The following is a 24,783-nucleotide window of genomic DNA, read 5'->3' on the forward strand; positions in this document are numbered from 1 at the left end:
TCACTTCTGGTTCCTTCAAAGATTCAGCTGCAGATATTAGAGGTATCTCATAAACAGATGCACACCAGTGCATCTCACTGGTAACTGATGCCCTATTTGCCAGAGCTGATCAATACATTCATATCACAACACATACAACCTAGCAAGGATGGTGGACATTGGGTTCCGCCTCTATCGCTGGATTCTATCAGGTACAGGGCATCATCGGTTGCACCCATGTGACCATCAAGGGATGCAGTGACTGGCAGGAAGATCCAACAGGTAGGGCTGTTCCGACTGGTCTGGCACCATAAGAAGAACTTCTTCCATGTGCGCGCTTACTTTCCTGGCAACAACCATGACTCCTTCATCCTCCACCAGTCAGGATTATCTCAGATCTTCACTCCAATGCCCAAAGTGCATAGATGGATCCATGCCAAGGGGCATTACTTGAAGAGATGGCTCCTGACCCCTCTGCTAGAGCTCCCAACAGAGGTGATACAGCCATTGCTATGATCTCAATAGGATAACTATTGAACAAGTCATTGGGCTTTTGATGATGCAATTATGGTGCCTTGGTTGGTCAGATGGTGCCCTCCAATACCCTTCTGAAAGGGTTGTGGTCATTACAATGGTCTGCTTCACTCTCTATTACATGGCCCTCCAGAGAGGTCTTTGGAGACAATAAGGCCCTGGGAGGGGACATCTCATCGGGGGAGCAGCAGGATCAGGAGGTAAGAGAGGCAGAGAAAGAGGCTGCAGAGGGAGATAAAGAGCCTCTGTGGCATGAGGTGATTCCACCTGCCACACTCTGAGAAGAGGACCTCCTCCTCACCCTTGCGGCCTCCAGCATTAGATCCTCATCAGGCCCTTCCCTGGATGCCAGGCCTCTGGTTCTCCTGTGACATCTTGCTTCTCTTTGATAAAGTGGAAGGCTTTGGCACAAACAACAAATCTCTCCCTCAGGACCTGTAAACTCAGTGATGGCTGCCGTAGGAGTATAATTAAATTCATCCAGCCTGCCTCTGTGTCTGGTCCCATTGGCCTAAGTGGACAGGAAACCCATCTCTGTATCAATTAAGGGTTCATTCCCTTGAAAATCTGAACTTTAATAAGTTTCCCACTGCAGGCTGGTTTCTGACCTAAAAACAGACCTAGCTCCTGTTTCCCATCTCCATGATGAAAATTCAGCTCCATGTGTCTCTGTCACCATTGCTATGGTGACGAAAGGTGTGGTGGGTTTTTCAGGGACATTGAAACTTAAATAATTTACAAGAAACCGTTAAATTTAAAATTAATAATTTAACATTGGAAATCCCCATATGTATTTTCTTTCCTCATAAACCCATCCTTATCAGGAGTTTTCCTTTATCCAGGGTTGTAACTTTTATTTGATCCTTAGGTGCCAGGACTTTCCAGCTGCTCTGGATGAATTCTGCATGTGGGACACAAGTATAATGTAGCTGTGATTTTCACCCTGTTCCCTTAGAAGTACAGTTTCCAGACTTTACCACATGACAACCAGTTAGAAAAAGGATCCTTCAACTGACCTGGAGATCTGCCTGTGAAGAAAATCTGGAGAATGTTAGTTTACACCCTTAAATAAGAACTGGTCAGAGAATATACAAATAGCATCGAAACATAAGCAGCAGACAAAAATATATTTTCAAGCCTTTTATGCAGCTTAGGCCATTAAATAAAAGTCCTGCGCTAAAGGTTTGTTAGGGAGGAGGTTTTATGATTCAGAGGTTTGCACTGGGAATGAATGTGTGTTTATGACGTGCTTGGGGACTAAGCTTTATCACTGCAGCTTGGACTACAAGAAGTTTATTAGTAATTTACAAAACAGAAATAACCAATGAACAGATGTGCAAAAATTTAACCAGTAGATTTGAAATCCATTTCAAACTCTATTTGATATGGATGAAAAACAATGATTGTTTGGATATAGTTAATACCACCATTGTTGAGAAATGAATGTTTTTGAATGCATTTGTAATATTACTAAAATGTTACCGTATCATCTTCACTACATAAGACCAACTTAGGATGAGATTTTCTTATTCCTGCTCCTAGACGTATTGGTTGGTTTGGGCACGCCAAATAATAGGAAAAAGGTAGCACACAACTGTTAGGGAGTCAAACCACTTTTCCATCCACTTAAATTAATGGATGGAAAACTGGGTGCACCCAGAGGCCATGGCCTCTGATAAGGATGTGGGCTCCTCCCTCTCCGACTTTCCTGTACTCTTTCTGGTCAGGCCATTCAATAATCCCAGGCATAAGAACATGAAAGTCTGCTTCATATTCTCCAAACAAAAATCTAATAAATTTGGGATCAAAAAATACTGCAAGGGAAAATATTTACAGAGCTATGCAAAATCAGTAGGAGAGTGATATAAATTGGACAGGATCTACAAAAGAGCAGGCATATATACTGTCGGCTGAAATATCTCCTCCTCCGTCATATCATGTTATGATTCTAAAACTTACCAACTTGAGCAGCAACACACTCCAGTTACTCACAAAAAAAAATACTACCACTTTACATGAAAACATACTGCACCACGCTGAATCCTTGTGGAAGGAATTAGAAAATTAAAACTAGTAGCAGGTGTCCTGTGATGTTCCTCACTATTAATCCAGGCATTGCTTTATCCCATTTAGGCTGCAATTTAAATGCAGTGGTTTATCCAGTGTAATAAGCATATTTAGTGAATCAATGATTCAATCTATGCAAGTTAAGCTTTTCTCCACTCGTAAACCTCACATTCTCAGCTATCTACATGATAAAAAGTATATTGAAACCCTTTCTGCCTTTGGTATCTCCCCTATTACCTAAACCCATACCCTCTCTGCATTTTCTTACACTTTTATGAAGTACCTTGGGGCATATTCTAAGGTGCTACATAAATGCAAGTTTTGCATTGTTCTAACTCCCAAAGTGGATTTGCAATGTTTGCTTAAGATGGACATACTTCAGTAATTTTTCATTCCTTAATTCCTGAAACTTTCATCTTTTTATTTACCCAATCAACCAGTGAAGTTTTCTCCTTCTGTCTTTAAATCTCCAAACATGTCATCAATCACCATGATCCAGGCCTAGCCAACTGATTGCAACACCAATGTCTTAAGTCAAAATCAAAATATCTCTTCTTGCACAAAAACAAAAATAGCTGGAAAAACTCAGCAGGTCTGACAGCATCTGCGGAGAGGAAGACAGTTAACGTTTTGAGTCCGTATGACTCTTCATCCATTCTGATGAAGAGTCATATGGACTCGAAACATTAACCGTATTCCTCTCCGCAGATGCTGTCAGACCTGCTGAGTTTTTCCAGCTATTTTTGTTTTTATTTCACATTTCCGGCATCTGCAATATTTTGCTTTTATCTCTTCTTGCATTTGGATCGTTGTGTTGTGGATAGAGGAATATTGCAGGGAAATAATCACTCACCCATATGGAACTCACCTTATCATCCATCCATTTACAAAGCTGTGAAATTTAGTTTAACAGCATACATTTGTAGTCTGATTTACTGGTCCCTGTAAGGTTGTGCTGACATTTTCATACTTAAAATATTATAACCCTTCCAGAAGTTTTTTTTTGGCTTGAAAGATAGAACTCTAATAGGCTTCAAAAGGCAACAAATAGTGTTAGAATCAAAACTTTCTGGGGATGCCCAGAGTTCCTCATGGGAATAAATCTGTTGCCTCCAGCAACATAACCTCTTCAGTAATTCCTAAATCTACAATTTCTGCAAATTAATCTTATATGTTTTTCTGGGGTCTACTGGAATTAAATAAAAACAAAGGAATATTGGCTTAAATTATGACACTCCCACATCCTACTTTAAGCCGAACTCCTCTTCTTCATATGTCATAAGACCTATTTTTGGCTGACCAGCTGATAACTATTGCTCATTTTTTTCATGTGGGTATGTCTGGTTCTATAGTATCCATGATCATGTGATCTGCTTCTGAACAGGTTCGCAGTTCTATTCAGTTCAATTCCTGAACATGTTGCTACAGTAGAGCTGGAAAATTCTGTTGCTGAATTGCATTCTGTAGTACCAGTGAGTTTCATTATTCAATGGGGTTCTAAAGTAACATTCATGCCAATGAGTTCAATCAGTGGACAGTGTACAAGAGATCTGCAAGAGCAAATGACACCTTTATTTTAATCTGAAGTCACTTTGAAACTATAAGCCATTATGGACTAAACCGATTTTACTCAGGAATGAAGAACCTGTACAAAATTGTATGCATTATAAAAATATGCTAAATCAACTTTTCAGTTACGTAGCTGACAAAATTATTTGCCTGCATATGAATGATAAATTATATTTCAATTAATGGCTTGCTATGGCAGCACTAAGTGATGACAATTTGCACACCCCTTTACATAACATTTACCACAGATAGTTTAGAGGACCAGTACTGGGATGCATTCAGCTCAGTCATAACAACATATCCCAAAGGCAGGCAAGCCACAGTATCCAGCTAATTCATTCAAGTAATTATAATACTACTCATATTTCAAAAATACTTTATATCTTGGTGTCAGACATTCTGCCACAATTTGTACTGCACTGCTCCATGTAATAAAGTTTCCCTATTCTTTACACATATGTATCAGAGATTCCTGCAATTCAGTACTTAGCAAATTATTCTGGGTTCTGATGATTTGGCACTAAAACACTAGCTCTAAAACTACTTAAAATATTACTTGAGTCACATTTCACAGAGTACGTTCTTGAGTCAAGCCAATGTTTTGCCTACTAAAAACAAAATTTTGATGCAGCTCTGCTTTTAAAATCACTAAACCATGCACAATTAACATTATTATGAAACAGTGCAATATTAGTACATCATATGAGTGGAATGGGAGAAAAAATATGCCTTTATAAACCTGAGCAAGATATTTGCTTTCTTATGCTGGAGAACGAAAGCCACCCTGTTGAACAGAATTTTCTCTGGAGTTTGTTCAGACAGCTCTCAATATTATCTATGGCAACTTGCACAATTCCATATTGTACCCTCCCCCCACCCCCAGAAAAAGGTATAGTTTTTTTTAAAAAAAAGTTTGATAATCACCAAAAGAGCTGCAGAGAAAAGTCTACAAAACTGTACAGAAATTGATGTGGACTGCACTCTGGTGTGCTGGCAGGTTTGAAAATTCAAAATCCAGGCATTTTTTTTTAAAACAGCTGTTGCAGTACAACTAAAGGGTGATATACAGAACACTACCACATCACTGTATCACTGGTATAACTGGTCTGGTTACCTGTTCATGGTCAAATGCATTTTTTAAAATCTGTTCATATAAAATACAGGAGTATGCTGAATTGCACATTTACCACAGGCCATCATACAAAAATGCCAGTTAATGTCTTTGCTTATTTTTTAAACAGGAATTGGATAAACTGAACAAATATAAAAGTATGCAGGCAGCTAGGCTAAGATGAATGTGAATCAGGAAGGAAAGAGGCAGGGCATTCGGCAAAACTGGCATGCTGGCTAGAAACTTGTCAGCAATAGTATCATCATTCCGCTGCAACAAATGCTTTGGCATCAGTGAGCCACTGGACTGAGCTACATTACATGCAGTCATCTACCATGCTGACTTTCTTAGAAGGAGCGCAATAATGTAATTGTGCTTTCAGGTTCCAGACCTTCAGGCATCCTTAAGAATAAGCTAAAATTGCAAACAAATAAGAAAGCTACAAAAAAAAAAACAAAAGGGAAAAAAATGCTGCATGATTAGAGAACATGGAGAAATTCAAAAATATATGATAATGCTTTGCTCTGGCACTTGTAGACCTTGAAGAGAAGACTATGCTAAAATTCCATTTGTATTCTTTTAAAAAAATATGAGAAGCTATGTCCATAACTTCGGCAAAGGCCAAATCCATGCAAGTCACTGAGGGGCAGGGCAGGACCACCTCAATAATGACATCTTCAGAGCAGAACACGAGACTCCAACCGAAGAGCAGCCACAGAAACGAGTGATGGGTTGTTGTTAGGCCTTTCTCATCATGAAGAACTCAGAGAAGCAGTCACCAAAGTTAAGAGGAGGATGAGAGGAGGAAACACATGAACTCAGAAGAATCTGTGGAAAATAAATCATACCTGATTAGAGTTTGACTCTTTAGGCAGACTAGGTGCATCGTTATGATGTTAGGGTAATAACAAATTGCACTTATATAGTGTCGTTAATGTAGAAACATGTCCCAAGGCAGTTCACAAGGTGTGATCAAATGAAGTAGAGCCCGAGTCGAAGAAGAAGGAGTAACCAAAACTTTGGTTCAAGAGGTGGGTCCTGAGGAGAGTCTTAAAGGGAATTCAGGGAGGTGGTGAATTTTTATGGGAAATTTCAGTGTGAGAGAAGTTAATGCCTGAATGCATCGCCAACAATGATGGAGTGAAGGTCTGGAGGTTAGGATACACAAAATGCTAGAATTGCAGGAATGCAGCTGGTTGGGGTGGGCAGAGGGTTGTTTGACTAAAGGGGGTTACAGAGAAAGGGCTGGTTAAGAACATGAAGGGGTTTAAACATGAAGGTGAGAATTTTAAGTTGGAGACATTCGGGAACGAGGAACCAAGGTACATCCACAAGGTGAAATGTGATGGGTGATTTCACTTGTTGCAGATTAAGACATGGACAGCAGAATTCAAGATAAACTGAAGTTTGGAGAGTTGGCGATCAAAACAGTCAAGCCTGAAGGCATGGATGAGATTTTTAGCAGCACTTGGAATGAAGTGGGGTAGAGGTGGGAGCTGTAATAAAGATAGAAGTAACCCATCTTTATAATGGAGAGGATATGGAATTGGGAACTCAGTTTGGGGTTGAATAAGGCACTAAATTTGAGGGAAGTGTGTTCAACATGAGATAGTGGCTAAGGAGGGGGATGGAACTGGTGATGAGAGTACAGAACCAAAAGTGATGACTTCAGTCTCCTCAATGTTTAACTGGCGAAAACTGGAGCTCACCTAAGACTGTCTGACAAGGCAAAGGCAGTGAAGAGTTCGAGAGAGGGGTAGAAAAAGGTCAGTCAGAGCTACAATTCTTCAATGCTCTAAAAAAGCATGATTATGTATGAATGTTGACTCCAAAACTAGCAACCTCCAAAAAAGGTACAGGTTAGATTTTAAATTTGTCAGAAGAACCAAAGACTAAATTTTTTCAGCAACACCAAGTTCATTATGACGCATGGTGACCAGTTCACTACGCATCTCTCTCAATACATTCACATCATTAGTTTTCTTAAAAAGTTTTCCCTTCCCCTCTTTGTCTTCATATTGTTACCAACAAGCATCCTCTTCCGAAGAAGATTGGCAGGCTCACGGGCTATTTTATGCTCAACATTAATACTACTCTGCTATGGATAGCAATAGATAGGAGTGAGTTGGGCAGGGCTAGATAAGGAGTTCCACTGCCCAAGACCTACACTACTGTCCAACTTCAGAGAAGCCAGTGGAAAAGGGAAGAGAAAAATCTGTAATCAATGACTTAGTTGGTATGAACTGCCCAATGTGATCCTCAGACATATCTATGTGCAAAGTTACAAATTAAATTCCTAATATGTGCTAAATTAGTTTATCTCATCCTTGAAAAACAGTAGGAACATTATAATTGGTCTCAGCATTCCTCAGCTAGTGAGGAAAATAAATCAGCCAGATTTCCTCCTTCTGGTCACCATCTAGTGATTTCTACTGGGACGTTCACAAAGATTGGCATTGATCAAATATAGAATTTGACTTTATTGTGATACTTCCCTTGTCCTGTCCTGTCTGTCCTGTATCACTGGTGGAAAATTTAAGCCCCTCCTGGGAGGTGACAGCAGGTTGGGGTGTTTAGAACAACACATAAAAATCAGGTAGGATGGCAGGTGGCACCATGCCTCTTAAGGGCCTCCCCTCCTCCCACAATTGCTGGTAAAATACCACAGGCTGAGGATGCCCACTGGACATGGCAAAACTGCCAGGTGCACCCTGGTGGGCTGGCTACAGGCTGGAAGGGGCTCCATCCCATTCAGCAGTCTGTGCCCTAAGGAGGGGCTCCCAGTTGAAAAGGCTGCCCTTGCTTGAGTCCCCACCCCTGGCCTCCCAATCGCTGCTCCCTCATCCTCATTGGGGTCACCCTACTTATCTACAATACTGGCCTTCTCCAAGGTTCCTCGTTGGGGACTGACTGCAGTCCCAGCAGTGGCCACTGCTGCTAGTGACACTGTTGGGTTTGGGCAGCTGCCAGCCATCCAGTCAGATGACTAGCTTTGGAGGTGGCACTTCTTTCTTCATGGGGGCAGAACCATGACCTCAGAAATTAACTGCCTGATGACCATAAAATCTGGCTGTGGCTTCCTGGCCCAATGGAGGCGGGCTCACCCCAGACTTTTCAGTGGGTAGGGCTACCGTCTTTACGTAAAATCCAGCCCACTAACTCGGTTCCCATTTGAAGAATGTCCACTCAAGTCTCATATGAGAGGGTGAATGGTTTTTGTCCCAGTATGCATCTAATGGGTCTGTGCTTTTAGCAGAAAATTGGATAGAAAAGGAAAATAATAAAAACAATTCTATAAAAAAAATTTAAAAGGATACATGTGTTCAGAATAAAATGCTCCATATCCAGCTTCGGTACAAAGCTACATAAATGTAATAATAATTACAAATTGATATACATAAAGTCAGTAGCTTAAGATCTTGTGTAGTATCTCAAATTAATTTTCAATGATGATGGCAAATGGCGCTCTTTATAAAGAGATTTTTTCTGGGTCTGCCCCCATGTGAGCTACTGCACCAGAGTTCAGTCCCAAGCAATCCCTTGTTAAAATGTCTTAGGCTGTGCATTGAAGCTTCAATGTGACATATTTATCTCAGTTGTCCTGCTGAATGATCAAACTCAAATTGTTTATGATGGGGAGATCTTCTCTCCTCACCAGCTGTGACATCCTGTTTAGTTGAGGCACCTTATGTTCATTCTGGGAGACAAAGCCTTTGTACTTACCACAGGTTTTATTTAAACGTTATCCAGCCTTTGTGTCCACGAGCTGCATCTGAACATTAACTGGTATGGGAGGACCTGCATAACCGCCCTTGGACTGCATTTGGTTCTGAATTGAGCTCACCTACAGATAGAAACAGAAGAGGTCAGATGCAAATTGGCTAGTTTTGACAGCACTTGACCACCACATCTGCCCCTGAATGCTGTAAGAAGATGGCCATTAACAGGCTCACTGAAACTTTCACATACTTCTTACTTAGCAAGTGTTCCATTGTGAGATTGCAAGGGTGATGCTGACAATGACTGACTGCTTTTGTTCCCATCTCATGGTTACGGCTGAAATCAATGGCACAAAGGCTAGAGATTTCATTAACCTCTGCTGAAGTCCTAGAACTTACAATTGGTCGTTTTCAGGCAGAAGATAAATTGAGTGCCTTGAAGCTGATGTATTCTGCAGTGTGCTGAAGGGATAATGTCTGCCTTTCATAAGATTGCTGCACATTATTTGGTGCTTAATTTACCCTTTAAAGATCGAAGGGCTTTTTGACTTCCTCACAAGTGAAAGAATAAATGGAATGCACCTTGTGGGATAATCTGTTTACTTTAAAAGCTGTTATTGTTTATCTCTGAACATATACCACAGGAGATAACCTGCATACATCTAATTAGGTAATTAATTAACCAAGGGGGTTTTATAAATTTATGATTTTGTTATAAATAAGGCCACAAGGTGTAAGTTTTCATTTCTGATCAAGAGACTATCATTTAGAGGGGTACCTTTAGGGAAGAATACATTTTGTAGTTAAATCAGGATTTTCTTTCTCTATGGAGCCATTACATGTAAATATTTGCATTCCACAGCTGAATTATCAAACTTCCCATTGGTTATATCTGCTGAACAGTACTCTAGCTACTTGAGAAGTGCAAAAGAAGCTTTATTACAAGTGTGATGTGATTTCCTATTTTTCTATTATTCCTGCTAACCAAGCTGTGTTTCACAAAACAGAATTGGGCCTGGCCATTATAATTGGCAGCTGTTAAAATCTGTACTAAAGGATTATTAATTTCTCTGCAAAAGAGGAAAAAATCCCAAATCTTAAAACTTTTCTCTTGCTACCCAAGACTTCACAGTAACCATCATAGTCCAGAAGAGGACTAATATTTCATTCCAACTCAATCTATCTGCGCATTAACTATGAGTGTTACAGTGATTACCATCGGATCAGAACCATTCTGTATCCCTTCTTGCATTTAAAAAAACAGTAGTGAGAAATCTCCCTTTTGTGAAAAATCTTGGAGCCTTTTTAAGTCTCCATTTTGCACTCAGAGGATTATCAATACTTTTGCTATTAGTGAGAACCAACGTTTTATAAAGATCATTTTTCCCACTTAATGGACTCAACTGTGCCAAGCACTATTCCCTAAACAAAAGTTCAGGCAGGACAGGTGTTCCCAGGTCTCAGCTTTGGCATTCTGGAATGAGATGTTAGGAGGAGGTGTGCAGAAGCAAGCCTTGGTCAATTTTCCATGAGACTTCTACTCTGTTTTTCCTGACTGCTTCAGGTATGATGGAGAAATCCATATCCTATCACTGCACTCTGGCACAATGCACCGTATCTCCACTTTGGATAGTTGCATAGCCTTAGTATGCCAAAGAATGTTGATAAAATGCTGCACTTTATTTTCTGAGCTTTCAAATTGCATCACAGCCACAGTAAATAAATATTTTACTAAAAAGCTGCAGCCTTCCTAAGGGCCACAATTTTGAATTATGTACCATCAGCAAAACTAAATTACAGTTCAGAAGTTAGTTTGGCTGTGCCTCCTGCTTCAAATTTACTGGCTGTTTTTGTAAGCTTAGGAAATGTTAAATACAAACGTGAAATCCTTGTTGAGACAACACTCAGCTTTTCTGGATTAAAATTGAATCCAGAAAAACTATTTAACGCCAACTTACTGTAAGTTTTTTCCAGAAAGGGAAGAGGGAATGGAGTTACAAATCCAATGGTGGACAGACAGCATTTTCACAAGTTATTTTTCCCACAGCCCTGAAGTAATAAAACCAACCAACGTCACCTCTTTACATGTGTGTCTGGTAAAGAGCAGAGGGCACTGTGTACCATATCCCTGAGCCAGGAAAAACAAAGCAATATTTCTTGAGTGCACAGGGAATGAGATTCTATAGCTCTGTGGGTGTTCATACTTGACTCTTAAGGTCAACGTTTTGGCTCACTTTTTCAAGCATGATTAATATGAGACTATTTTCCTGATCAAAATGAACAATCAACTTGCTGGTTTTTCATTATTCAACCCTTGAAAGTTAATAACTAGTTAGGGGCCACGCAGGAATATTACAATGCACTTCAAAATATGCAAAACGCTTTGCCTGTATTTTCAAAATATCTCAGTTATGCCCTACTGGTGGTCTGACAAGTCAATCAATAAGTTCTGTCAGAAAAGGGAAGCAGGAGTTTTTTTAGTGACTTTAATTTGTACTTTGATAATATTTAAAATGCTTCAGCTACAATACTTACTACAGAGCAAATCCAAAACTTGAATGCTAGAACTGTGACTGAATTTTAGGAGATACCAAAGAAAATTAACTCTAAACAGAATCCTGACATTGTAGTTATCCTAATGTTAATTTTTTGCAGACTTGTTTTAAACTTGACAGCTGATGTACTAATGTACTTCTTCATGATGATTGTTCACCTAGTGTTGATGCCATAAACAGCACATGACTATTTTAGCTGAAACATTTTTTATGGTAAAAGGTTACTGCATCTCCTTGGGGATAGCTCAAAAGTGGCATCGCCAGAGGATTGGAGCAACTGGAACAAATGCTGGCCAAACCTAATGTGAGATTGTTGCTGGCAGGGGAGGAGATATAAATTGAAATTCTTGTACCCTTTCCCTTTTGTCCATAATCAGCGTGTTTTTTTTGGAGAAGATGATCAGTGTGGTTCTTAGCCTCTGCAGTGTGTCATCAATTGAAAGAAACAGCAGCAGACGTTTGTGGGTTTTAATAAAGATTATTTACACATTCAACCCGAAAGTCTAAACGCTATGTCACTCACTCCCACACAGACAAGAAAGGTAGTTAAAGAAACTAGAATACTTTACAAGCTGTAAACCAAAATAATAGTTCATAGTTCACACGTTAGTCTTGTATTAGAAGAGCAGTCGTTGTGGGCCCAAAAAAAGAAAGGAGCCTTTCCCACTCTTGAATTGTAGTTCAGATGGTCCAAAATGCTGAAGTCAGGTATCAGGATTATTGCAGGATTGCATTGAAACATAGAAACTAGGAGCAGGAGTAGGCTGATCATCCAAGTCAACAGCCTGCTCCTGCTTTCTCCCCATATCCTTTGATCCCTTTTGCCCCAATACCTATATCTAACTCCTTCTTGAAAACATACAATGTTTGGCCTCAACTACTTTGTGGTAGTGAATTCCACAGGCTCACCACTCTCTGGGTGAAGAAATTTTTCCTCATCTCAGTCCTAAATGGTCCACCCCGTATCCTCAGACTGTGACCCCTGGCTCTGGACTCCCCCACTGTCGGGAACATCCTTCCTGCATCTACCCTGTCTAGTCCTGTTAGAATTTTATAGGTTTCTATGAGATCCCCCTTCATTCTTCTGAACTCCAGCAATCATAATCCTTATCGACTCAATCTCTCCTCATATGTCTGTCCTGCCATCCCAGGAATCAGTCTGGTAAACCTTCGCTGCACTCGCTTTAGAGCAAGGACATCCTTCCTCAGGTAAAGAGACCAAAATTGCACACAATCTTCCAGGTGTGGTCTCACCAAGGCCTTATATAATTGCAGCAAGATATCCCTGTTCCTGTACTCGAATCCTCTCGCTGTGAAGGCCAACATACCATTTGCCTTCTTTACCGCCTGCTGCACCTGCGTGCTTACCTTCAGCGACTGGTGTACAAGGACACCCAGGTCTCATTGCACATTCCCCTCTCTCAATTTATAGCCATTCAGATAACAATCTGGCTTCCTGTTTTTGCTACCAAAATGGATAACCTCACATTTATCCACATTATACTGCATCTGCCATGCATTTGCCCCCTCACTCAGTCCAAATCACACTGAAGCATCTCTGCATCCTCCTCATAGCTCACCCTCCCACCCAGCTTTGTGTCATCTGCAAATTTGGAGATATTACATTTATTTCCCTCATCTAAATCATTAGTATATATTGTGAATAACTGGGGTCCCAGCACTGATCCCTGTGGTACCCCACTCGTCACTGCCTGCCATTCGATAAAAGATCTGTTTATTCCTACTCTTTGTTTCCTGTCTGCCAACCAGTTTTCTATCCAACTCAATACACTACGTCTGATCCCATGTGCTTTAATTTTACACGCTAATCTCTTATGTGGGACTTTGTCGAAAGCCTTCTGAAAGTCCAAATAAACCACATCCACTGGCTCCTCCTCATCAACTCTACTAGTTACATCCTCGAAAAATTCAAGTAGATTTGTCAAGCATGATTTCCCTTTCACAGATTCATGCTGACTCTGTCCGATTCTGCCACTGTTTTCTATGTGCTCAGCTATTAAATCTTTTATAATGGACTCTAGAATTTTCCCCACTACCGACGTCAGGCTGACTGGTCTATAATTCTCTGTTTTCTCTCTGCCTCCCTTTTAAATAGTGGGATTACATTAGCTACCCTCCAATCTGTTGGAAATGTTCCAGAGTCTATAGAATCTTAGAAGATGACCACCAATGCATCCACTATTTCTAGGGCCACTTCCTTAAAAACTCTGGGATGTAGATTATCAGGCCCCGGGGATTTATCAGCCTCCAATCCCATCAATTTCCCCAACACCATTTCCCTACTAATACTGATTTCTTTCAGTTCCTCCCTCTCACTAAACCCTGTGTTCCCCAACATTTCTGGTATGTTATTAGTGTTCTCCTAAGACAGAACCAAAGTATGTATTTAGTTGGACAGCCATTCCTTTGTTCCCCATTATAAATTCCCCTGTTTCTGACTGTTAGGGATCTACATTTGTCTTCACCAATCTTTTTCTCTTCACATGCCTTTACAGTCAGTTTTTATGTTCCCTGCAAGCTTACTCTCGTAACCTATTTTCCCTTTCTTAGTCAATCCCTTGGTCCTCCTTTGCTGAATTCTAAACTGCTCCCAATCCTCAGGTCTGTTGTTTTTTCTGGCCAATTTGTATGCCCCTTCCTTGCATCTAATACTATCTCTAATTTCCCTTGCAAGCCATGGTTTGGCCACATTTCCTGTTTTACTTTTGTGCCAGACAGGAATAAACAATTGTTGCAGTTCACCCATGCGCTCTTTGAATGTTTGCCATTGCCTATCCACCATCATCCCTTTAAGTAATGTTTCCCAATCCATCATAGCCAGCTCGTGCCTCAAACCATCGTAGTTTCCTTTATTAAGATTCAGGACCCTAGTCTCAGAATCAACTACCTCACTCTCCATCTTGAAGAAGAATTTTACCGTATTACAGTTGCTCATCCCCAAGGGGCCTTGCACAACTAGATTGCCAATTATTCCTTTCTCATTACACAATGCCCAGTCTAAGATGGCCTATTCTCTAGCTGATTCCTCAACGTATTGGTCCAGAAAACTATCCCGTATACACTCCAGGAATTCCTCCTCTACGGTATTGTTACTAACTTGATTTGCTCAATCTATATGCAGGTTAAAGTCACCCATAATTACAGATGTTCCTTTATTGCATGCATCTCTAATTCCCTGTTTAATGCCATTCCCAACATCACCAATACAGTTTGGGGGTCTATATATAACCCCCCTCTAATGTTTTTTGCCCGTTAGTGTTTCTCAGCTCTACCCACACAGATTCCACATCGTCGGAGCTAAAATCTTTCCTCACTATTGCGCCAATTTCCTCTTTAACCAGCAATACAACTCCACCGCCTTTTCCTTTTTGTCTGTCCTTCCTAAATACTGAATATCCCTGGGTATTCAGTTCCCATCCCTGGTCACCCTGCAGCCAAGTCTCCATAATCCCGACTATATCATACCTGTTTATATCTATTTGCGCGGTTAATTCATCCACTTTATTGTGAATGCTCCTTGCGTTAAGGCACAAAGCCCTAAGGCTTGTCTTTTTAACATTACTTGTCCTGTTACCACTATTTTTCACTGAGGCCCTGTTTGATTCTTGCCCTTGATTTCTCTGTCTATCACTTTTCTTATTCCCCTTTCTGGCTTTTGTTCTTATCCTGATCCCCCCCTTCTCTGACTCCTCACATAGGTTCCCATCCCCCTGCCATTTTAGTTAAACCCTCCCCAACCACTCTAGCAAATATTCCCCATAGGACATCAGTCCTGGTCCTGCCCAGGTGTAACCCATCCAGTTTCTACTGGTCCCACCTCCTCCAGAACCGGTCCCAGTGTCCTAGGAATCTGAAACCCTCCCCCTCACACCATCTCTTCAGCCACGTATTCATCCGATATATCCTGCTATTTCTACTCTGACTGGCACGTGGCACTGGTAGTAATCCTGAGATCACTACCTTTGAGGTCCTACTTTTCAACTAACTTCCTAATTCCCTATATTCTGCTTTTAGGACCTCATCCTTTTTTTCACTTATGTCGTTTGTACCAATGTGTACCACGACCACTGGCTGTTTCACCCTCCCCCTTCAGAAGGTCCTGTGGCCATTCTGGGACATCCTTGACCTTAGCACCAGGGAGGCAACATCCTGGAGTCTCATTTGCGGCCACAGAAACGCCTATCTATTCCCCTTACAATTAAAGCCCCAATAATTATTGCATTCCCACACTTTTTACTCCTCCCTGTGCAGCAGACCCAACTGTGGGGCAATGAATTTGGCTGTTGTTGCTTTCCCGAGAGGCCATTCCCCTCAACAGTATATGAAGTGGTATATCTATTTTGAAGGGGAATGGCCACAGGAGATTCCTGCACTGCCTGCCTAGTCCTCTTGCTCTGCCTGGTGGTCACCCATTCCCTTCCTGCCTGTTGACTCAGCCTGCGTGTGACCACCTCTCTATACGTGCTATCCACTTTACTCTCTGCCTCGCAGATCTCCAGTGTCCCCAGCCGCCGCTCCAGCTCGGAAACCTGGGCTTCCAGGAGCTGCAGCTGGAGACACTTCCTGCACACATGCTGGCCCCAGGCACTGGAAATGTTCTCACCCTCCCACATAGAGCAGGAGGTGCACACCAAGGCTTTGAACTCTCCTGCAATGACTTACCCCTTTAAACTAAATTAAATCTTTTGGAAGATACATAATATCAAATAATATCAATTACTCTAGTGCCCTTCTTCCCTGCTCCTTGTTGTTACAGAATATAGCCTTTACAAATGATGAACCACAAGATTAGACCTTAAAAACTATAAGCGATAAAAGTAGTAAATACTTACTTGACTGTACTCACAGTACTCAAAGGATCACCTCATTCCATCCTCACCGAACTCCCTCAATCACCAAACTTCAACTTAAGCACTCTACTGCAGCCCAAAGTCAGCACAGTAAGGTGGCCTGTTTTTATACTCTTTGAAAACCTATTTAAGCCAATTATCCAATTAACAAGTTGTAGCTGCAAGCAGAGCCTGTACAACCCCTGTTTTAAAGTTGGCCTAAAGCTCACCTTCTTCCAACCCAAACAGCAACATTTAGTTAATTACTAAATTAAAGAAACACTACACTTTCGATAGAAATTAACCCTTAATTTCCTTCAGTCACCAAATTCCAACTTAAGCACTCTACTGCAGCCCAAAGCAGCACTCCAGTGCAGACAAAGGAAAAGATTGCCTTGAAAGGATGAACATATAACAGCAGGTCACAAAGCTGGGCACTTGTGGTTTTTGTATCAGGAAATCCAATCTCTTTTCAGATGAACTTGGAGTTTTAGAATCAGACTGGGAAACTTATTTTGGACGTATAGCTTCCATATTCTTAAATGCAAGGATGACATAGCTTTTTGCCGCAGCTGCTGTCTCATTCATTGTTTTCTGCAGACTGCCCAGGTCTTTCTAGGTCTTAAGATAAAAACTCGTTATTTCCTGCCAGTTTTGATCACATGATCAATACTGGTATTATCCACTTAGCTGAAAGCCATTGCTATGCAATGGAGATGATGGATGGGTTCTTCACACTTACTCAGGATGAACTGGTTTCTGTTAGGGTTCCAATTCGGAGACATGGAGCCTGGACTTGTGTTTTGGGTAAATACCCAAACAATAGCAAGTGTGAATTCCACAGATAGTATTCATCTTGATATGTCCATGTCCCCCACTCAGGGTGATGCAATTAGGAACATTCCTGAAACTTCAGATAGTCTGTGTTGAATTGCAAAGGTTGCCTGATGAACTATTAAGATGGCGGCCAAGAGTCAGTGTCCATTTTAAATAAAAGACAGTTCCAGAAACTTCTATAAAGGCACAGGTTCAAAATTTAAGGTTATGAATATGACATGCCTTAACTGGACGTAACAAAAATAAAGATATCATAAAGATTTCATTATCTGGCTGATGCACATAATGAAGTAGTTTATTGTGCACATCATGTATTGCCATTTACGATTCCCAAAGGGATTTCAATGTAGGATGATCAGTATTTCAGTTCCTCATATTTATACATAACATCATTTACAGGAGGAGCAAGCAGTGTTTAATATAAAGCATACCAGTACTAAAAGTAGCCTGAAAAGAGGAAGCATAACTATTATCATGGCAAATAGGATTCAACTGGCAGCTGTAATACCAAAAAAAAACTTGATTTGAGCTCTTTATTTAATAAAAGCCAATCGATGAATATCATAGTTCTCAGCTAACTTGAAGCAAAGAAATTCTAAATTCACCTATAGCACATTCTACTTCCAACACGAGTCAAATTGGTGACAATGAGTCCTATAGCAATCAGGTTGATACCAATTTTCAGGGGTAATATAATTTATACTGAACAGTAGTCCCTCACATCTAGTGTCTGTATGAAACAATTTCATATTCCACTGGTACAAGACAAGACAATCAGCACAACTGTAGCTTAGATCTGCTGTAGTCGCATCAATTTGTTAATCTAGTAGTGCATGACCACCTGAAGAAGTTATTCTCTGTAGCATTTGGCTTTGTACTGTTTGCAAAAATAGATCATTAACTGCCCTTAAACCTGAATTAAAAATCATGAGGCAGTCATATGAACAACTTTTAATTTTAGGATATAATTTTTTTCAGAAAAGAGTTGACTATTCAGGAAAGAGGTGTGGGGATTGTTTGCTCTTTATGTGCACTTTGTATTTATTTATATATATGCACAGAACTGCCCTTTATTAGAAGTCAATTCTGTGCTATCTGTTCCTCCAAAGCCAAACCAGTACAGATAATTTAATAGTTTATCATACTATTTATAAAAAAGTTCTTTTTTTTTAAATAAAGGATTCTTTTTCTCCCTTCCCCTTTTAAACGGTGCCCTTCAGGGACTGATGACATTAATCCCTGTTTGTATCAGTTATAGCTGGGAGGATTGCTCACAGCCTTTATTAACTTTAGGAATTAAATGAGCACTGCAACACACAACGCTGTTCTACATCCCTTTGCGATTACCAATATAGATATTGGCCAAATGCAGCCTTTAGCTCTGGCTGTTGAGTCACATTTCAGCCTTTTTAACTGTAGCCGACAGTAGCCACTGCCTGAGACGTAACTCATAACCAGCTGCCATCAGAAACAAATACAAAGGGTTTTAAGATAACTGTTCAGCCTGAAGTAAAACCACAAAATGAAGCCTGGCCACTGTTTTCATATCCTGTTATTTGAAATGTATGTCGAGAAGCTTTATATTTATCAGGGAGACAGAGAAGGGGTAAATTTTACTTTGATTTTCGGCTTTTTCAGGAGTGTGTCTTCATTTTTTTCCATTTGTGTAATACTGGAAATAGGACTCCATTGAGCACTGGTCTTGTTTGATTCAGACTAAAACCCAACCATCTTTGTTCTAATGGTAAAAGGCTAAATTTGTTGACGCCATAACTCTAGGTGGGGGTGGGTGGTGTAATTCTCACACCAGATCCACAGAAGTATCGTACTGGCTGAACCAAAATGGGAAACTCAGCATTTGGCGGATTGGGGCAATGCAGCCCTATAATTCAGTGTTAAAGCTGGTTTAGGAAAGCTTTGCATACACTGCCTGTGGACAGGAGGCTGGGATATAGACAGTGTCTGTAACTGGAGCGTGGAATAAGTGAGCAGTCCCTCCCTCGTTGTCACTGCAAAACTCTTCATTAGGTTGGTTCCCTCAGTGTTACAGGGGATTGGGTGAGAGGCAGAGTTCCATGTGTGAGAGCAGGGGCGTTATTTTATGATCTACAGCCATGGACTCAGTGGCACCATTTGAGCTTCACATCTAGTGTTCAGATACTGTCAAAGAGGGAGCAGTAGCTTACAGGCACCTTCTAATAATGTTGTCATTGTCTTTGCACATGCGCATTGAAGATTTTCAATTGATGTCAGACGTTGGTGAATATAAAATTCAATCTCCATATATTCTATTTATGTCAAATCTGATAATAATTCAAATCATTTTCCAAATCAGGTGTCACGGACAGAATGTAAGTGCTTTCTTATTTCCTGTAATCAATATGTTTTGTATGGAAAGAGGTGTCTTTCCTTCCCCTTGGAGTGTGTATTCCAATTAAATAGTTCAGCAGCAAGCCTGCATGAGTTTAAAAGAAAAAGCATTATTTATTCTCACACCCCTACCCCAAATTATCGCTACATCACACACTCCATCCCATGCACGACTGGATACAAATAAAGATAGTGCATTTCTACAGATTAAAGTTAATTGAATTTCTGATTTATGATTTCTGGTCTCCCACGTTGCTTCTTGATTGGATTCAATGATTTAAAGTTGAAGTGAGGGTCTTGTAAAGTGAAAGGTTCACAGGTTGCAAGGTTTCTTACAGTCGAATATCTAGGAGCTTGACTCCGGCAAACTTTGAAACTGGAACAGGTTAAGCACTTTGGCTGCTTGATGATTTGCAGTTAATTTCAGAGTCCGGTTCTTAGGCTGGCTGATGACTGATGGTTCTGTGGGGCAACCTCTGAAATCAGCTTTGATCACATGACTGCTGGGTTACACATCTGAGGCTCATCCAGACTTGTTTGGACAGGGGAGGCCATCGTAATACAATAAGAAATCGGTGGTGGAGGGAGTGAATGCTTGTGGATGGGGTGAAAATCAAGCGAGCTGCTTTGTCCTGGATAGTGTTGAGGTTCTTGAGCGTTGTTGGAGCTGCACTCATCCAGGCAAGTGGAGAATATTCCATCTCACTCCTAACTTGTGCTTTGTAGATGTTGGACAGCTTTGGCAAGTCAGGAGGTGAGTTACTTGCCACAGGATTCCTAGCCTCTGACCTACTCTTGCAGCCACAGTATTTATGTGGCTAGTCCATTTCAGTTTCCAGTCAATGGTATCACCAGGATGTTGACAGTGAGGGATTCAACGATGGCAATGCCAATAAATGTCAAAGGCCGATGGTTAGATTCTCTCTGGTTGGAGATGGTCATTACCTGGCACTTGTGTGGTGCGAATGTTACTTGCCACTTGGCAGCCTAAACCTGGATTTTGTCCAGGTCTTGTTGCATTTGAACATGGACAGAATTGCTGCAAAACAGCCATACTGATCCCGAAATGCTATTTTTAAGTGTGGAGATTCATTCCCCCAGAACAGCATTTAAAATATGCATAATTTCCAAAATAATAAAAATGTTATGATATGGCAGTTGGTATATGCCAGGCTGACCAAATCCCACAGCGAAACTTGGTCATACTATCACAATGATTTCTCAATTTGTATTTATTACAAGAAGATTTGTGCACTGAAGTCAGAAGTAACAAGTCCACTAACAACTTTAGAGATTTTAAAGATTAAATTAAAACATTTATTAACCAAAGAAAAGAAAACTTAAACACACAAATGTCTATTACATGGTTACATTTACTTTTATAACAGTTCTTACAAGATTTATACTTAACTAGACTCCCAATTACATACCCCTTTCAGGTAACAGTCCAAAATAGATTATTAATCTATAAAACATCCAGCAAGATTACCACAAACACCCACTGTTGTTGTAAGGGAGGTATTTCACAGCTTCTTTCTCCCTGCCACTGGACAATGGACTTCCAAGGCTTCTAAAAAACCTTGCACTCTGGAACAAGCAGGCGCTGCTCTCCGAGGTGGCTGGAGGCTGCTTCTTCACAAGTTTGTTTCACGCAGTTAAGATCTCACATGGCCACTCCCATACAGCTTTCCACCCTTCTTTAAATATATTTCCTCTTTTTTGATCTGTAAATCCCATCGTTTCCACTTGTCTTTGGAATTTACTTTTCCCAGAATATAAAAATCTTTTATATTGTCATTATGGCCAGCACTTTTGGGAAAAATAAACATAATAACTTTGCCTTATTTGTCAATGTAAACATCTTACTATGTCCCTTTGAAAAGCCACCACCTCTCCACTTATCAAAAAATGCAAATTCCATTTTACTTAGCTCGCCATTAGCATTTCAAATACTTGTTTTTACACTTGACCCCTTTGATGATTCAAACCTTGCAGTCTAACAGTCTGAAGTTTACTTAAATTATTCACATGCACAGGAGCTTACACACAAACATAAGCCTGCTTTAAATTATCCCACCATAATATCAGGAAAAATATGCTAGTCCCTTTACACCTCCATCCTTATGGAAAAGTGAACCAACATAAAGACAGTTTCATTTCCTCAACCCATTTTGCATTTCCTATACCTATTTATATACACAAAATTATTACACTGCCAGGTACATGCATTAATAATATATACAAGCCCTTGTATCAACAGAGATGATTTCAGTTCAGTGCCTATGTTTCAAATGTCCAATCTCCTTTGAACTTTAAACTCTTGACAACGCATCCGCAATTAAATTTTCTCGTCCAGCCACATGTATAATCTGTAAATTGAACAGTTGCAGTAATATATTCCATTTGAACAGTCTGGCATTCCGGTCTTTGTCCAGAAATTTTAAAGGATTGTTGTCTGTAAAAACAATTGTTTCCGAAGAATCGCTTGCAACATAAACTTCAAAATGCTGCAACCCTAACATCAGACCTAGGGTCTCTTTTTCAATGATTGAGTATCTTTTCTGTACATTCAGCTTCTGTGAAAAATATCCTACTGGTTTTCAATTCCTGTTTCATCTTGCAACAACACAGCACCAATGCCCAATCACTTGCATCAATTGCCAACTTAAACTGCTTGGCATAATTAGATGCTGCCAAAACTGGTGAAGTAGTCAACACAGCTTTTAAACTGTCAAATGCATTCTGACACTCCTGTGTCCACTGAAGTTTTTTTAGTAGTTCAGTCAATGGAGCAACCACACTGCTAAAATTTGGTAAAATCCACTCATGCCTAGAAATCTCAAAACTTCCTGTTTTGCTGTAGGCACTGGGAAATTTATGATGGCTTTCACTTTCACATTTTTGGGGCCACCTTACCATGTCCTAAATGTGTAACTTGTGCTTTTGCAAATTCACTCTTAGCCAAGTTAACCACCAAATTAGTTTCTTGCATGTTTGACTGAAAACTACCAAGTTGCCGATATAAACAGCACAATTGCTCAGTCCTGCAATTACTTTGTTTGTCAGCCTTTGAATTGTTCCTGGCGCATTCTTCATACCAAATGGCTTAATTTTAAATTGATATAGCCCATCTGATGTTACAAAAGCCGATATCACTTTTGCTCTCTCCGATAACGGTACTTGCCAATATCCTCGCAGCAAGTCAACCTTTGTGATAAATTTTGATTGTCCCACTTTCTCAATACGATCTTCCAACCGCGGAAAAGGATATGAATGCGCTTTTGTCACTGTGTTTACTTTTCAATAATCTACAGTGTCTTTGTGTTCCATTCAGTTTTGGCACCATCACAATAGGTAAACTCCAGTTACTGCAACTAACCTCTATGATGTCATTTTGAAGCAGGTGTACTATTAGTACCTCCTTCTGGTAATCTTTCCTGTCAAGAGTACTTTTTAAGCATATTTACATGACACAGCCTCTGCTCCTTACTTCTATCTAGAGTATTTATTAAATAATTTACTTCACTCAGTCTCTTTTCAATCATATAAGGCCCACTAAACCTTCCCTTTAATGGTTCCCCTGACACTGACAACAAGATTAATAACTTTTCTCCAGCTACAAAACTATGAGCTTTTACCCTCTTCTCTGTACTTGTCTTCATCACCTGCTGTGATATCGTTAAATGTTCCTTAGCTAACTCACATGTTCTGTTCAATTTTTCTCTGAATTTCTTCACATAATCCAGGAGAGCAGTTTCTGAACTCCGGTCCACTAGTTTCTCCTGAATCAACTTAAGTGGTCCCCTTACTTATTGACCATAGGCTAATTCAAAGGACTAAATCCTGTCAATTTGTTCGGGGCATTCTTAATAGCAAAGGACAAGAATGGAATCCCTCCATCCCAGTCCTGTGCGTAGTCTTGACTATAAGCTCTCATCATAGTTTTTAAAGTTTGATACCTTCTCTCTAAAAGCACCTTGTGATTCAGGGTAATAAGCTGATGACTTAAACTGCTTTATTTCTAGGCTGTTCATTGTTTCCTTAAACAGCTGTGGCATGAAATTTGACCCCAGATCCGACTTTATTTCTTTTGGCTACCCATATCTTGAACATGGTCAACTCCTCTACAATTCTCTTTGCTGTAATACTTCGTAAAGGTTTCGCTTCTAGAAATCTTGTAGACAATCCATGATTGTCAGCAAGTACTGATTTCCACTTTTTATCTTAGGGAGGGTACTACACAATCAAACAGGACCCTAGTAAAAGGTTCCTCAAATGCTGGAATTAGAATTAAAGGTGCAGGCTTAATCACTGCTTGAGGTTTCCCGTCACCTGACATGTGTGACATGTTCTACAGAATTTGACTACATCTTTATGCATCCTGGCCAATAGAAATATTTTTGTATTTTCGCCTGAATTTTTCAAATTCCTAAATGTCCAGCTATTGGAATTTCATGAGCTATTCTCAATATTTCATTTCTGTATCAAGATGGTGTAATTATTTGATGTACTACTACCCACTTCTCATCTGCTGGAACATGAGACAGTCTCCATTTCCTCATTAACACTTTTAAGGTAATAACATTCTGGAATATATCCTGCCTCTGTTTCTGAATAAGCTGTCTGATATTACTTCTTTATTCGTGAATTCTTCGGTTGTAGCTCTACCAATTTCACTGAAGTAAACACTTACACCTCATTCTCTTCAACCATCTCTTCCTGAACAGCATTTTCAAAGACAGATCCAGCTAATAGGATGTCAGCATCCTTTCCCTGTTTTTTAGATTCTTCCTCTTCCTGTTTCAACCCGAGTGTGAGATCTTGTTACTACACAATCTGGAAACAATCCAGGATGCTCTTTTTGCAACATCGCTGTTGATTGCACCCTCACAGGCTGCTTGACTAGAGTAGGCATCATCAACATCTGTGACCCAGCTATATCATTATCTGGGATAAATTGAACACCTGCAGTGGGCAAATTTTCCACTACTCCAACAGTCACCTCACTTGTTTTCAACTTACTTTTAAAATTTACCTTCCACAATGGAATAGGTTTAGCAACTCCATTAATTCCACTTATTACTACTTGTTCCTGCAATACCCCCTCTGGACAACAAATAGTACTATCCCATAACATTAAGGGCTGACTAGTCCCCATGTCTCTTAAAATTTTAATATATTTGCCTGCTCCA

General features: G+C 40.2%; 1 protein-coding gene across 8 annotated transcripts in view; it reads right to left on the minus strand.

Moving 5' to 3' along the window:
- Nucleotides 1-4,131: 4,131 nt before the first annotated feature.
- The window catches only part of cdc42se2 (CDC42 small effector 2), a 216,559-nt gene continuing 195,907 nt past the window's right edge, over nucleotides 4,132-24,783 (minus strand). For 7 of the 8 annotated variants that reach the window (XM_041186681.1, XM_041186683.1, XM_041186684.1 and 4 more), the window contains one exon: nucleotides 21,363-21,960. In XM_041186681.1, the coding sequence (XP_041042615.1) occupies nucleotides 21,872-21,960 (89 nt within the window). In that variant the 3' untranslated portion in view covers nucleotides 21,363-21,871. Of the gene's footprint in view, nucleotides 6,089-8,983; nucleotides 9,105-21,362; nucleotides 21,961-24,783 lie in introns of those variants that run through there. The other variant, XM_041186688.1, reaches the window with a different exon arrangement.

This window comes from Carcharodon carcharias, chromosome 4, assembly GCF_017639515.1.
Source record: "Carcharodon carcharias isolate sCarCar2 chromosome 4, sCarCar2.pri, whole genome shotgun sequence".
NCBI lineage: Eukaryota > Metazoa > Chordata > Chondrichthyes > Lamniformes > Lamnidae > Carcharodon > Carcharodon carcharias.